At 36.3% G+C, this 13373-nt stretch overlaps 2 protein-coding genes across 3 annotated transcripts; one reads left to right on the top strand and one right to left on the bottom strand.

Annotated features, from left to right (window-relative positions):
• The first annotated feature begins 1921 nt into the window (after positions 1–1921).
• Positions 1922–6104, top strand: LOC123705223 (casein kinase II subunit beta-like). The gene is made up of 6 exons (XM_045653921.1): positions 1922–2292; positions 2365–2467; positions 3860–3956; positions 4680–4771; positions 5195–5384; positions 5847–6104. The coding sequence occupies exons 1-6, from the start codon at positions 2221–2223 to the stop codon at positions 5941–5943; spliced, it is 651 nt and encodes a 216-aa protein (XP_045509877.1). The 5' UTR covers positions 1922–2220; the 3' UTR covers positions 5944–6104.
• A 2188-nt stretch (positions 6105–8292) lies between these two features.
• LOC123705063 (xaa-Pro aminopeptidase 3) lies at positions 8293–13173 on the bottom strand. Of its 2 annotated transcripts, none has more exons than XM_045653642.1 (10): positions 12983–13173; positions 12617–12879; positions 12033–12182; positions 11661–11797; positions 11098–11336; positions 10657–10827; positions 10221–10327; positions 10004–10141; positions 9423–9543; positions 8293–8856 (listed from the first exon to the last, which is right to left on the bottom strand). In XM_045653642.1, the coding sequence occupies exons 1-10, from the start codon at positions 13023–13025 to the stop codon at positions 8687–8689; spliced, it is 1539 nt and encodes a 512-aa protein (XP_045509598.1). In that variant the 5' UTR covers positions 13026–13173; the 3' UTR covers positions 8293–8686. The 2 variants fall into 2 exon arrangements, with proteins under 2 accessions (XP_045509598.1, XP_045509607.1); XM_045653651.1 differs by having other exon boundaries at positions 12992–13173.
• Between the last annotated feature and the right edge of the window lie 200 nt (positions 13174–13373).

Genomic DNA, 13373 nt, shown 5'->3' with positions numbered 1-13373 from the left:
CGCGGCCTAAGTCAGACATAGTTCCAGAGTACGTAACTACCGTAACTACCTAGTTCGTAATTCGCACAGTATTTCACATAATCATTACAAAGTACTCTGTGTTACTAACATATTTATATATTCATATAAATATGTAAGTATATTACATAATCTGTGTTATAGGTTTTCGGCAATTTGGGCACGGCAAGGGCACGAAAGTTTAAAATGTATAGGTACTTCGTAGTTTTTGAGTTTTGGGCTCGTTTTGGGTCTCAAGCACAGAGTCTCAAGTGTAGACAGAGAAAACCACGAGAAAACTGTCTCGAGTCCGCTGTTGTTTTTGAATTTGTGACAATTGACATATTTTCAATAACGAACAAGTTGAGCCCAAGGTTGAGCCCAAGTTGAGCCCAAGGTTGAGCCGCTCCGAGGTTGAGCCCCTGTCACGAGCCCTGTTAAGTGTCAATAAGTTACTCTATGGGCCCTGTGCTCTGTGTGACTGTTCATTGTGCCCAAGAAGCTTATATCTAATTCACTCACACAGAAGATTAAAACCTCAGATTAAAACTAATACACTGGAGATTGCACTATGAACGTTGACTTGTCACGGGAAGGTATGAACTTGAATGACGCCTGGTTGTTTTTTTGTCCCTTTCACACCTAACTTGGCAAGTTGGTGTGAAAGGGATGAAGGAACAACCAGGCGTCATCAAGGTCATACCTTCCCGTGACTTGTCAACGTTCATAGTGCAATCTCCAGTGTATTAGTTTTAATCTGAGGTTTTAATCTTCTTGATTGTGCCCAATAAATAAATTGAGTCGATACATATCAAACTCCGGTAAGTCCACTCCCCGCCAAAATTGAGATAACAATGGCGCCAATTTTGAATTGTAAAACTAAACCAGTCTGTACTTTTCAAAGTTAGGTAAGTCAATCGTATCTCTATTAAAATAAGGTTTAAAGTAAATGTTTTTTTTCAAACTCCGGTATGTCCGTCTACAGTGGTTTATCAAACTCAGGTAAGTCCATTTCGACCAATCACAGCGCAGTATGGCACTAAAATGGCTGCCATTTCTCTCAATTTTGTTGAAGCTAACACGTGTGTCCAATGCTTATAAATCGTTTTAATTGATAAATGATGGAAGAAAACAGTTTTACTATAGAGGTGGTGGTTCTAGACAAAGCAAGGAAAAAAACAATAACAAAAGCTAAAACAGAAAAGGCTCAGAAAAAAGCTAAAAGATAAATGAAACTAGACGCACAGCACACGCACAGTAGTTATTCCCAGCCATGAAGCCCAGGGCCGTACTGAGATTTTTTCAACCGTTTTGATTTATTGACCCCGCTCTTTGCCCAGCAGTGGGATGATAAAGGTTAATAATAATAATAATTTATATCTTTTAATTTACATATTATATTTTAATGTCCAATGCTTACAACGCGACGAACTATCTACCCATTTCCACCACCTCAGTACGTCCCAAAACTGAGTTCTATCAAATCCCTGTAAGTCCATTAGAAATTTTTCAAATTCCTGTAAGTCCAAGACGATGTTTTTCAAAACCTGGTAAGTTTTGCTGGTACATATCAAACGCCTGTATGTCCAGATTTAAATCTAATTTGGTGGCATAATCATTAAGTAATACATTTCTTTTTCTTCGTAAAAATAATTCTAATGTATTATATTATATCCGTCATAAATTATAAAGGTCCAAACATATTGTTTTTATAAGTTATTAAAAATACCTCGATTCCCACATTTCTGGAATGGACTTACCGGAGTTTGATATGTATCGACCAAGTATCGACTCAATTGTGCCTGTAATCAATGAATCTGTAATCTGTATTCTGTCCATAGACAATAGAGGAAGGATGTATAACTGAGAATTCTGTCATCTGTGTTGTTGATGACAGTGTAACTTACTTAATCTGTGATGACAGTTCATGAGTTGGACGGACTACAAAAATATAACAATTAATTTCTGTTTTATATTATTATTTTTTTGTGTATTCTTAGAGCAAATAGGCGTGATAGTTAACTTAACAATTATACTTTATTCACCATTTACGTGCTTTAAGACAGAAATGTTACTTAATTCAGACGTGTAGTAAAGTGATTTTTAAGGTTACACATGAAATATATTTTCATCCAAACATAGGAATGCTTCATAATTGGCCATACTGAGTTTAATTCGGAATTCATTACCGAAGGTTTCGTAAATAAGTATTATTTTAGCAACATGAGTAGCTCGGATGAGGCGTCGTGGATCAGTTGGTTTTGTAGCCTCAGAGGGAATGAGTTCTTCTGTGAGGTAAATAGACTTCATCTACTTTTCATTACAATAAAGTATACATATATTAATGCGGATATTATCTTATTTTAGGTGGATGAAGAATATATAAGTGATAAGTTCAATTTGACGGGTCTTAATGAACTAGTACCACATTATTCACATGCCCTGGATACTTTATTAGATGCAGAGCCAGGTAAGTGTAATCTGTGAACCTTTAAGTGTAACAGACTAATAGGCATGACGAAAGATTTTGAAATCCTCTACCATAATGTGTGTATACATTTACTATACAAGAAAAACCCTATATTTCGGTAATATACTTAAATTTAACGAAGATAAAAGCCATTTTTCAAAAAATATTTATAAACTGTGGCAAAACAGCTCGCAGGTGTCATGGCGTAGGTGTGACGTCACTCTTTAGTAAATACGTAATTATTTGTACGCATTGCGAAGAAAATTAAATAAATATTTATTTAATATGTGTTATAGAAACGAATTTCAAAGTTTATAAGTGGTGTGCAGTATTGCAGTGTGAATCCACATAAAAATAATGCTCAAAAATGTGTTAGTAATTATTTCAAGCGAGAAAATAATAAGAAATGATTGTATAAAGTGGGCGCGGAGAACCCCGAAACCACATATTGTGTATTCGCAATTATATTTCTGTTCTGAGTCGATAAAGCATACGTGAAACAAAAGAAAATAAATAAAAATGCCTATTCTCAACATATTCATAACAACAAAATACATCTGACGTGAGTTGTTTATTTAAACGTGACGTCACGCGTGTTTTAGTCAAAATGGCCAACTGCAGAATTTCAATGTTTTATTATCAACATGTTTAAAAAATACTCTAGCGACCAGTCTAAATTTATGGATAATTTGCTTTCCGCCCGCTATGTAGAAAACCTAATAAATTATATATTAAAACCTTTCTCTCGAATCACTCTATCTACTAAAAAAACCGCATCAAAATCTATTGCTTAGTTTTAAAGATTTAAGCATACAATATAGGGATCAAAAAGCAACTTTGCTTTATATTATGTGATGAGCAATGCCTTCAATTTCGGATAGCTATATTAATTGCACTGCCTCCTTGGTACAGTGGTTGACGCGTGAGCATAAAACCGAGGGGCCCTGGGTTCGAGTCCCAGTGGAGACGAAAAAAATGTCTCAGTCTAGCAGGACACAGAAGGCTGATCACCTTCTTGTCCCTGAAGGAAATCGATCAGTGAAACAGATGTATGCATAATGCATGTGCCCCTTACCCCACTTGGGGACACGGGACTTCACTTCTTATAAAATTTCAAAGACTTGAATTTGATATTTTTGTTTTAATGGCATTCAAATGCTTTATAAATATAAATTTATAAAGAATAGAATAAATTCGATCGCTCTGGCATGTCATGAGTGGCTGAATTGGTCAGGCATCCGCCCGGTTAGGCGCGAAAAGGATGCAGGTTCGAGTTCCGCCTCGTGATCGAATTTTTCTATTCTTTATAAATTCATATTTTCAAAGACTTGTTAAAGAAACTATATAATTTTAATTTTACTCAAATTATTACATATTATTTAAATATTTTAGATGATGATATAGACAGCGTGCTGCAACCAGATCTTTTAGAACAAGCATCCGAATTGTTATATGGATTAATACATGCCCGCTATATATTAACAAACATGTAAGCTATGACTGAATTACATTCATTTCTTATGTTTGTAGACAAGTCTAAGAAATTGTTTTCTTTTTTACAGATTTTATATATTACTAGCTTCCCGCCCGCGGCTTCGCCCGCTTGGTCTAAAACCTAATGAATTATATACTAAAACCTTCCTCTTCAATCACTTTATCTATTAAAAAAAGCCGCATCAAAATCCGTTGTGTAGTTTTAAAGATTTAAGCATACAAAGGGACATAGGGACAGAGAAAGTGACTTTGTTTTATACTACCTATGTAGATTGTAGTAATTATATTTGATGTGAACCCTATTTAATATTATAAATGCGAAAGCAATTCTGTCTGTCTGTTACGCTTTTTCTGCTTAAACCTCTCAACACACACATTGGCACTGACAATCTTTAGACCCTGAGAAAGAACATAGACTACCTTATTGCGAAATATGTACCACGGGCGAAGCCAGGGCGGACCGCTAGTAATTATATATATCTTCTATAAACACTGAATAAATCACATTTAAAATCTGTTTATTTCTAAAAAAACAATAGCTATGCTTGTCTGGCAGCTGAAATCGCTCGAAGCGATAAGACCGCCCTCTGTACTTGTTCTGTACTTTGCTGTATAATTGTTTTATCCTCTCTTTTTGTGTACAATAAAGAATTTTTATTATTATTATTAATAGCTACTCAAATTAAATCAAATACTGAATGACCTTGCTTGATTTCAGAGGTATGGGTCAAATGTTAGAAAAGTTTAAAAATGGCGATTTTGGTTATTGTCCGAGAGTGCATTGTGAGAATCAGGCTGTGCTTCCCATTGGTAAGTCAAAATTTAATCTACATATAGTTCTTAAATCTTAATATACTATTATTGCTTGAAATATGTTGAAATGTGTTTGTAGCCATTGGCGAAAGTCCTATATAATTCGCCGTTTTCTGGTTGAATTTGCTATTTAATTGAATGACTAGCGCATTCATTGAATGACTCCTATTTATGTGTAGTTAAAAAAACAACAAACCTAACCTAACCCATCCAAAGTGACGGGCAAAGAATATGCTAAATAACGTTTAGTCAAGATGTTGTATGTTACATTAAACAACTTGACGAATTATCTTTAAGTCATTCAATTAAATTTCGTCACTCAATGAACGCGCTAGTCATTCAAAAAAATAGCAGATTCAACCAGATGGCTGCAACATATGTATTGTGTATTCACATTGCAATTTGCAATGTATGCTTCAGGTCTCTCAGACATACCCGCTGAGGCGATGGTAAAGTTGTACTGCCCGCGATGTATGGACGTATACACGCCGAGGGCGTCACGGTTCGACCACACGGACGGCGCTTACTTCGGCACCGGCTTCCCGCACATGGTTTTCTTAGTACATCCAGAATATAGGCCGCAACTTCCCACATCCCGATTTGTGCCTAGGTAATACGCACATTCACTACACTAGTTTAATTTACTAATAGTAATATAACACCTAACTCACAGTGCAACTCACTAGTGTACACTACAAACCACTAACTCACAGTTCAACTTACTAGTGTACACTACAAACTACTAACTCACAGTGCAACCCACTAGTGTACACTAAAAACCACTAACTCACAGTGCAACTCACTAGTGTACACTACAAACTACTAACTCACAGTTCAACTCACTAGTGTACACTACAAACTACTAACTCACAGTTCAACTTACTAATGTACACTGTACACTACAAACTACTAACTCACAGTTCACTCACTAGTGTACACTACAAACCACTAACTCACAGTGCAACTCACTAGTGTACACTACAAACTACTAACTCACAATGCAATGTTTTTTTTTTCATTCTCTGATTTTTATTTGTTATTAAAAATTATTCATGTTATTATTTCATTTCAGATTATACGGTTTCGAGATTCACCCACGAGCGTACGAAATTCAACTAGAAGCGGCCGCCAAGAGGCCTGACCGCTCGGTCAAGGGTAAAAAAAATTAACGCGAAGAACGAAGGCCGCGCCTTCTCGAATATTACTTCTAGAAGCTAACTGTCAAATGGAACGTTATAAATTTGAAAGGAGAGTTGGAATCTTTTTAAAACGATGTTTGAACTGTTACTTCGTTTTCGTCCTTAGATAAAATAGAAACTTCTGGAATTCGCCAAATTATTTTTTTTTAAGAATTGGCATTTAGGGACAGGAGTTAAAATGTTTAAATCGTTTTCAAACGAATGTCTTGCTGTTGGTCTGATGAATACAGTTTTAAGATTTTGTTGTTTATACAAACTACACAATATAAGAAGTATTCCTTCAGGTTTCTATATAAAAATGAGATTACTAAGATACTTTATTGTAAGAATAATTTTAAAAAATGGACCAATTATTATGTGGATACATAAAGCAATAATTCTTTTTTTTTTTTAGAGAAAAGATCTTCTAGAAAGTCTTTAGAAAAAGTAATAAAATTATTAGACAGTTAGCAAAATAACATGGAGCGAACTCTCGAATTAGCCTCATGTAGTTAATAAATTATTATTGCATAGTCAAGTTATACTACATATTTTTAGTTATTATTTACTTGTCCAATTGATTTATTGTTGTCACACACGCAGTATTTTGGCATTTTAACTGCGTTTTTTGTGTGTAGAGATGAACGTAAAAGTAAAATATAAGTATGAATTAATTAGAAACAAATAAAAATCATAGTATAAAGAGAAAAGTAAGTTATCTTCGAACAAAGGTACATCGCGCCGTTTTTATGTACGCGGAGCGTTTGGCCACGCCTTCCGTTCATGTACGTACGCAAGCACACAACGCCGCTCAGTTCCTTCTCATGGACCATTCTCGTACAAGCCGCGTTATTGCTGTGAGCGGTCGGTGTTTGTTTATACAATTATTTAAAGCTAGCTTTCCGCCTGCGGCTTCGCCCGCGTTTTCAAAGAAAAACCCGCATAGTTCCCTTTCCCGTGGGATTTCCGGGATAAAACCTAGCCTATGTTGCTCAGTGAAGATGCAGCTTTCTAATGGTGAATGAATTTTTGAAATCGGTCCAGTAGTTTATGTGTGAAAACCATACATACATAAATACATAATTACAAACCATTCCTCTTTATAATATTAGTATAGATAGATCAATGTGACAAGTTACAACCCTGTGCCTCGCGAGTTTAGGTACAGTGCGCTCTTAAAAGCCGGCAGTTGGCCTACTTCTCTCTTTATACTATGTAAAAAAGGTTGCATAGCATGCCATCTTATTTTACTTTTATCGTTTCCGTTGCTATGAGATTCCAATAAAATCCTGAATTATATTGTTGACAACTTTCTATTATACATATTTTCAAAGACTGTTGTTCATAAAGTACATAATATGTTGTCATTTAATTTGTTTATAAGGGGATCTTATTTCGAATATCAAAATCTCAAATTACATGTTCAGTTCAAAGAGTACGGTTTTTTTTTATTCAGAATTATTTTCAATTAGATTTTGGTTTCATAGGTTACAGTAAATGAGTAAGCGGAGAACCCAAAATATATTTACATATTTTTATATAGTACTTACACAAATTTCGGTATTATTGTACTAAAATTTAAATGTACATAGTATAGATATACAGAGATATAAGTCACGTTGTTATTTTTTTAAACTTGTATCGGATGTATATTTTTGTCGTTTTCTTTACCCTTTGTAAAGTCTCATCAAACATTTTGTTTACGGACATTTTTTCGTTAGTATACTTGTTACATAATGATAAGTAATAAATATTATAAATAAAGTTTAAAAAGCTAAAAATACGCTTTAATATAGAACCAAGTGGACATAGCATTTTTTTTTATTATTCAGAACAATGAGATAAACTCGTTAAATTATTATATTGTCACCAAACTTGATAGTTTGAATTAAATCTGTCGGATAAGAATGGGTCAAATTCGAGTCATAGGCCGGTTGCAGAGCTTCACTGACCATCAGTGCGTACGTCAGTCGCGCTTGTCATATGTATGGAAATACGCGTGCGTATGGTCGGTCTAGCTATGAACGGTTTTGTGAATTTCCGTACATAATATGACAAGCGCGACTGACGTACGCACTGATGGTAGGTGAAGCTCTGCAACCGGAAAGATGTCTCTTCATACAAACATACAGGTGCAACTAATATAAGCGTGTTAAAAATGATGCCTTTTCTTTATACAATTATCCTGCATGCTTTTCAAATTTAAAATATTTGTTTATTTTATAAAAATAAATTATAATACTTTCCTTAATATTTATAGTACATACGGGGTGTATGACAACAACTGAATTCTCTATGTCTCGTGTCACATCTCAACAAATATGATTAAATAAAACAACATTCATAGTTAAATTATATTATCATTTATTTATAATTAGTTATTTACATCTTATCATCTCGTTTTAGGTATTTTAGACTCCATAAAACTGATATTAATCACAATAAATATTTTATTAATTGTACCCCTTCAATATTGTTTCCAAAATATACATTATCAGTGATCGCACATTTGAGAAAACAAAATATCAGTCATTGAGAGTTGATCCTCAGGTAAACCTAACGCTAGCAACATTTTCAAAATAAATCGACCAAAAGAATAAATTCGATCGCTCTAATAGGACGAGTGGAGTTGGTCAAGCATCCGCCCCGGATCAGCGTGAAAAGATGCGGGGTTCGGGTCCGGCATCGTGATCAAATTCTTCTATTCTTTATAAATTTATATAAAGCGACCAAATTAAATATTCTGTTTTCCCACGATCGCCTCTATATCGTGCACTTCCTTTGCGCACGCGTCGGTTAATACGATCGGATCTCCTTCTGTTATAAGTACATCATCCTCAATCCTGATGCCCACTCCTCGGAACTCCTCTGGGACGGTAGTGTCGTCTGGCCGAATATAGATTCCTGTAAGGAAAGTACCTATTATTATAATTTTTTTATCGTATTTAAAGTATTTTTCAGGACGCAGTCACGTTTCATGCATTAAGTGGAAGAAATTATATTCTCTTGCAGACTCTTTATTTCATAATAAATCAATTCAAAGGGAAAAATTCAGGAATAAGATGGACGGAGAAAGTAATTTTGTCATCTTGAGTTGTGTTATATCTTTTTTTTTCGACTTGGATTGACACAAATTTTGAATACTACCCACAAGATAGAAGATATTTTGCTTCGGCTCTACAGTAATAAGGATACGTGGGGTGGGCACAGTTTCCCTCTATAATAAAAAAAAAAAAAATTGGTTGTCTGTAAAGTCGGTTTACTGACGATAGCTGTTGAACGTGACAACGTCCGTTTGTGCTTCTTTGTCGCTCGTTCCGCGCTCTCGCTCGCACTTCAAGCCTTACATGGAACGCCTCAGATGAGTCAGAGCGAGATAACGCCGCATGAGTCATGTTTTTTCGTGCGTGCAGCCGGTTTTATCGAATTATAAGACGTCACGTCAAAAAAAACCACCCAATCCCACTCACCAGGCTCCACAGTGACCACCATGTTGGCGCACACGGGCACGCGGCGCCTCACTAGCGGCGCGTCGTGCACGTCCAGCCCCAGGTAGTGGGACACGTGGTGCGGGCACAGGCGGTACGCGCGCTGCGGACAGACAAACAGACAAAAAGCTGAAATTGGAGAATTTGAGGCGGAAAAATGTTCATATTATCATAATAGTGAGTGTTGCCAACTCAGGGTCTAGTGTCGCCATTTTTCAGAGCTTAAGTAGCCTATGGGCTACTTCAGATAAATAAATTGAAGTAGCCTAAATTATATGGAGTTGTATTGGAGATGTTTCAGATTTGGCAGTTTACAGCTTGCGCAGGAATTGTTTTTGACAAACATGAAAAATAGCAAATATTGAGTTTAATTAGGCAGCAGTTCTTTAATATGAAGTGATAAAACATGACTATCACAGTTTAGAAGATAAATAATTTTGGATATACCACCGAATTCCCATAAGATAGTCCAATTTTTTTTTTTCAGTTATAAAAGTTCTTAATTTTAAAAACAAACATTATATATAACATACTTCAAATCTATTATGCTCAAATCAACTCACCCCTATTAATTCATTAGTATCTATATTCTTTGGAAGAATGCCTTCTTGTTGTAGGGATGTGCCGAGCAATCGACACATGTGGTCGAAAAGTTGGTCCAACGCTGGCCTCTGCTCGCCCAAAAGCTCAATTAGACGTTTCTAGAAAAGACATTTAAAATAAATACTCTTGCAATCGATTATACGGATGTATTTCACATGAGAAATTACACATTTTTACCTGTACAGAAAGAACAAGCTCGTACAATATTCTGTGGTGTTTGGAGAATTTGCCGGAGACAGGCCATGTGCGCGATATATCCGAATTGTAAAGCCAACGCTGACAACCTGAACAAATATGCACATAATTATATCAGAAAAAAAAAAAATATTTCTTATATTCGGATTCGTCACAGCTACGAAGCTAGGCCAATACCGAGGCTACGAAATTTTTTATCCATCACTGAAGAGTAAGTAATGTTGGTCTAACGTGCAACAGGAATCCGCCTTGTTGCGCGACCATCGTATGGCACCGCTGGCCCAACGTGGCCCACTGCGCTCACCCGCGTCAATCAGCAGCATATCGCGTTGATTCTTGGCCACATAGCATATGTGTATAATTGTGCTTGCATGTCATGCCATGCCGCTCGGGTTGGTCCAACGTGGCCCACACTCACCCGCGTCAATCAGCAGCATATCGCGCGGATCCAGTAGCTGGTTGTTGGCCACGTAGTGTATGTGCGTGGCGCGTGGCCCACCGGCCACTACCGGCGGAAATGCACCATGCTCTGCGCCTGACATGCGGCATGTGTACTCGAACACTGATGATATTGCGTGCTCAGATACGCCTGCAACCATACAAATTTATACTAAAACATGTGTGCCGAGCACACGTGTCAGAAGTAAAACTTCAGAGAATTCAAGGCAAGAGAAGAAGAAAAAGGCAAGATTCAAAGATACCAAAATCGTCGCTTTACTCCGTGACGTGACGGTATTACGCCGGAAGAAGCTTCACTTCAAAATAGTATAATAAATCCAATACGAAAATCTATACACAATCAATTCACAGTCAAACACACTACCATGACGCCCTTCAACAAAAAAAATCACATACCCACCGGGTTTCGTGCAAGCCATCGCCATGTTCACAGACTGGGATCCAATGTAGCACGTCTCCTTCATCAGTTCGACTTCAGCCGGCGACTTGACGACACGCATCTGGTGTAGCGCTCTCTGTGGGTCCTCCAACGCAGCCTGTCCTTGCCGTAGTGAAGAACGAATTGTCTCGTGTATATCGGGGTTGGCTGGTGTCTCGTTATGGTACCAGAGCACGGAGGGTTTCGATGCGGCTACTGTTCTATAAATATTTTTTTTTTTTATGTCAATAAAACCCCAAAAACATGAACAAAGAAAAAAGAGCGTGGGTGTCGAGCGCACGTGTCAGAAGTGAAACTCCTTTGGCAGGATTCAAAAATAACAAAATGCCTTACTCCATAACGTGACGGTATGGCCATGACGTGAAAATTTACTCTCAAACAGTTTCACTTCAAAAATGTATTTTGTGTTCAGTCTATATTTTCCATTTTTAATGTGAATGACCAGGTTGTTTCATCGTAGTCTTTCCTTTAGCTTGTGATAGTATCAATCACCAGCTCATCAAATACCACAAATACAAGTATACCTGTGTAGAAAATTATTGAAATTATCAACTGGTTGTGCTTCGTCCACAGCAAACAGGGTTGCGGCGACATTACAGCCTGTTCGTGGCCCTTCCCATAGTTCTGCATGACTGTCCTTGTCATGAACAAACAGTATTGACTGAAAATTAAACAAAAATACTTTTTCTTTATATTCACATGTACATAATTATAGCATTCAAATGCTTTATAAACAACATTTTTTTTAATAAAAGAAAAAAATCCGCTGTCCGCCACGGCAAGACGAAAGCCGCAGGTTCAAATCCCGTCCTGTGATTGTTTCTTTATTTCTATGATTTTAAAATATGTAAGTATTCATCTATATATCTATTACTATAATTTGAAATAAAACCTACCTTATAAGTATCTCTAGTTGCTGGTTTGACCATCACAAGAATTGCCGAGGGTTCCAAACATCCTGTCAGATAGAAAAAATCTGAATTCTGTCTAAAGACATACGGAATTTTATCTGACATATACTGCTTTCTTGCGGCTGGTATAACAATCTAGAAAAAAGTCATTAAATTAATTTTGCATTTATAATATGGTTTAAATTTTATTTTAAGTATGGAAATGTGACAAAATATAACTAAAAAACCGTCCAAGAGTGAGTCGGACTCACGGGTTCCGCACTATGGGGATTGCCTTTTATATTGTATTTAATTTTTTAATTTTTAGTATTTGTTGTTATAGCGGCAATGGCTAGCTATCACGCTTTATGGGATACAGCCTGGAGACAGACAGACAGATGAAGTCTCAGTAATAGGGTCCCATTTCACCTTTTCGGTACGGAACCCTAAAATAAAAGATATCTCCATAAAACACCAATTATTTATTTACCTATAATGTTATTTAATTAATCACAACTGTAATGAAAAAGTAAACAAAAATTTCTGCAGTCATTTAAAAAATTTTTTATAGAGAATTATGTAAACCATACCACATGCGATCTATGGACATTGTCCACTTCACCAATCAGCTTGCTAACTAACACCTCCCGGCGCTCCTTGTATTCCATTTGTGTGATGCCACAGGTCAGATGGCCGTGGGGTACCAAATGTGGATGCGTGTGACATGTCGGCTGTCCCACTATACCCTTTGGGATTGTAAACTGTGGCTTGAGTTCAGAGTCCGGCGGATTTTGCATGGTCGACATTTGACGGAGATATTTTTGCCGTAACACTCGGGTTGAGTTTTTCGTCACTGTAAATAAAGGTGTCTTATTCTCCCAATAATATTGAATAGAATAAAAGTGTACTTAGAAAGGTAGGTAAAGTCGTAATCAAAATTCATAACAAACACTAACCTAACTTACCAAATCGTAACGATAAATACTTTATACCATTCATATTTAATTCTTATGTAGATGATAGAAAAAATCTTTATGTTTTTATATAACTTTTATTTTTGTTAATATAAAAAGAGCGATAATTTGCTTTTCGCGAATTAAATTAATTTGACCAAGCTGAAAGCAGTCAAATAGACAGCTGTTGTGATTTATTGAGTGTCAACTGTCAGCAGTCAGTACATGTCAGTTGTCATTGATGTACTCGACATGACTCGACATGTCAATTTCTATGCTGCATTTTTTTGTGACTTTTTTAGAGGTGTGTTCATATGTTTTTTTTATCTACCCAGTTCCTTCGTACCACTCTTAAAGGCTTCTATCTTGGAAATTAATGGCTCTATGTATGCTT

This window comes from Colias croceus, chromosome 2 (assembly GCF_905220415.1).
Source record: "Colias croceus chromosome 2, ilColCroc2.1".
NCBI lineage: Eukaryota > Metazoa > Arthropoda > Insecta > Lepidoptera > Pieridae > Colias > Colias croceus.
This window is presented reverse-complemented; position numbering and strand designations above follow the sequence as displayed.

Excerpts from the sequence above, each read along its gene's own strand:
- LOC123705223 (XM_045653921.1), top strand. The coding sequence starts at position 2,221 with ATGAGTAGCTCGGATGAGGCGTCGTGGATCAGTTGGTTTTGTAGCCTC. Across the intron at positions 2,293-2,364 it reads GGAATGAGTTCTTCTGTGAG|GTGGATGAAGAATATATAAG; the intron begins GTAAATAGACTT and ends ATCTTATTTTAG. Across the intron at positions 5,385-5,846 it reads ACATCCCGATTTGTGCCTAG|ATTATACGGTTTCGAGATTC; the intron begins GTAATACGCACA and ends ATTTCATTTCAG.
- LOC123705063 (XM_045653642.1), bottom strand. The coding sequence starts at position 13,025 with ATGAATGGTATAAAGTATTTATCGTTACGATTTGGTAAGTTAG. Across the intron at positions 11,337-11,660 it reads TTCAATAATTTTCTACACAG|AACAGTAGCCGCATCGAAAC; the intron begins GTATACTTGTAT and ends AAATATTTATAG. Across the intron at positions 8,857-9,422 it reads GGTGGTCACTGTGGAGCCTG|GAATCTATATTCGGCCAGAC; the intron begins GTGAGTGGGATT and ends CTTTCCTTACAG.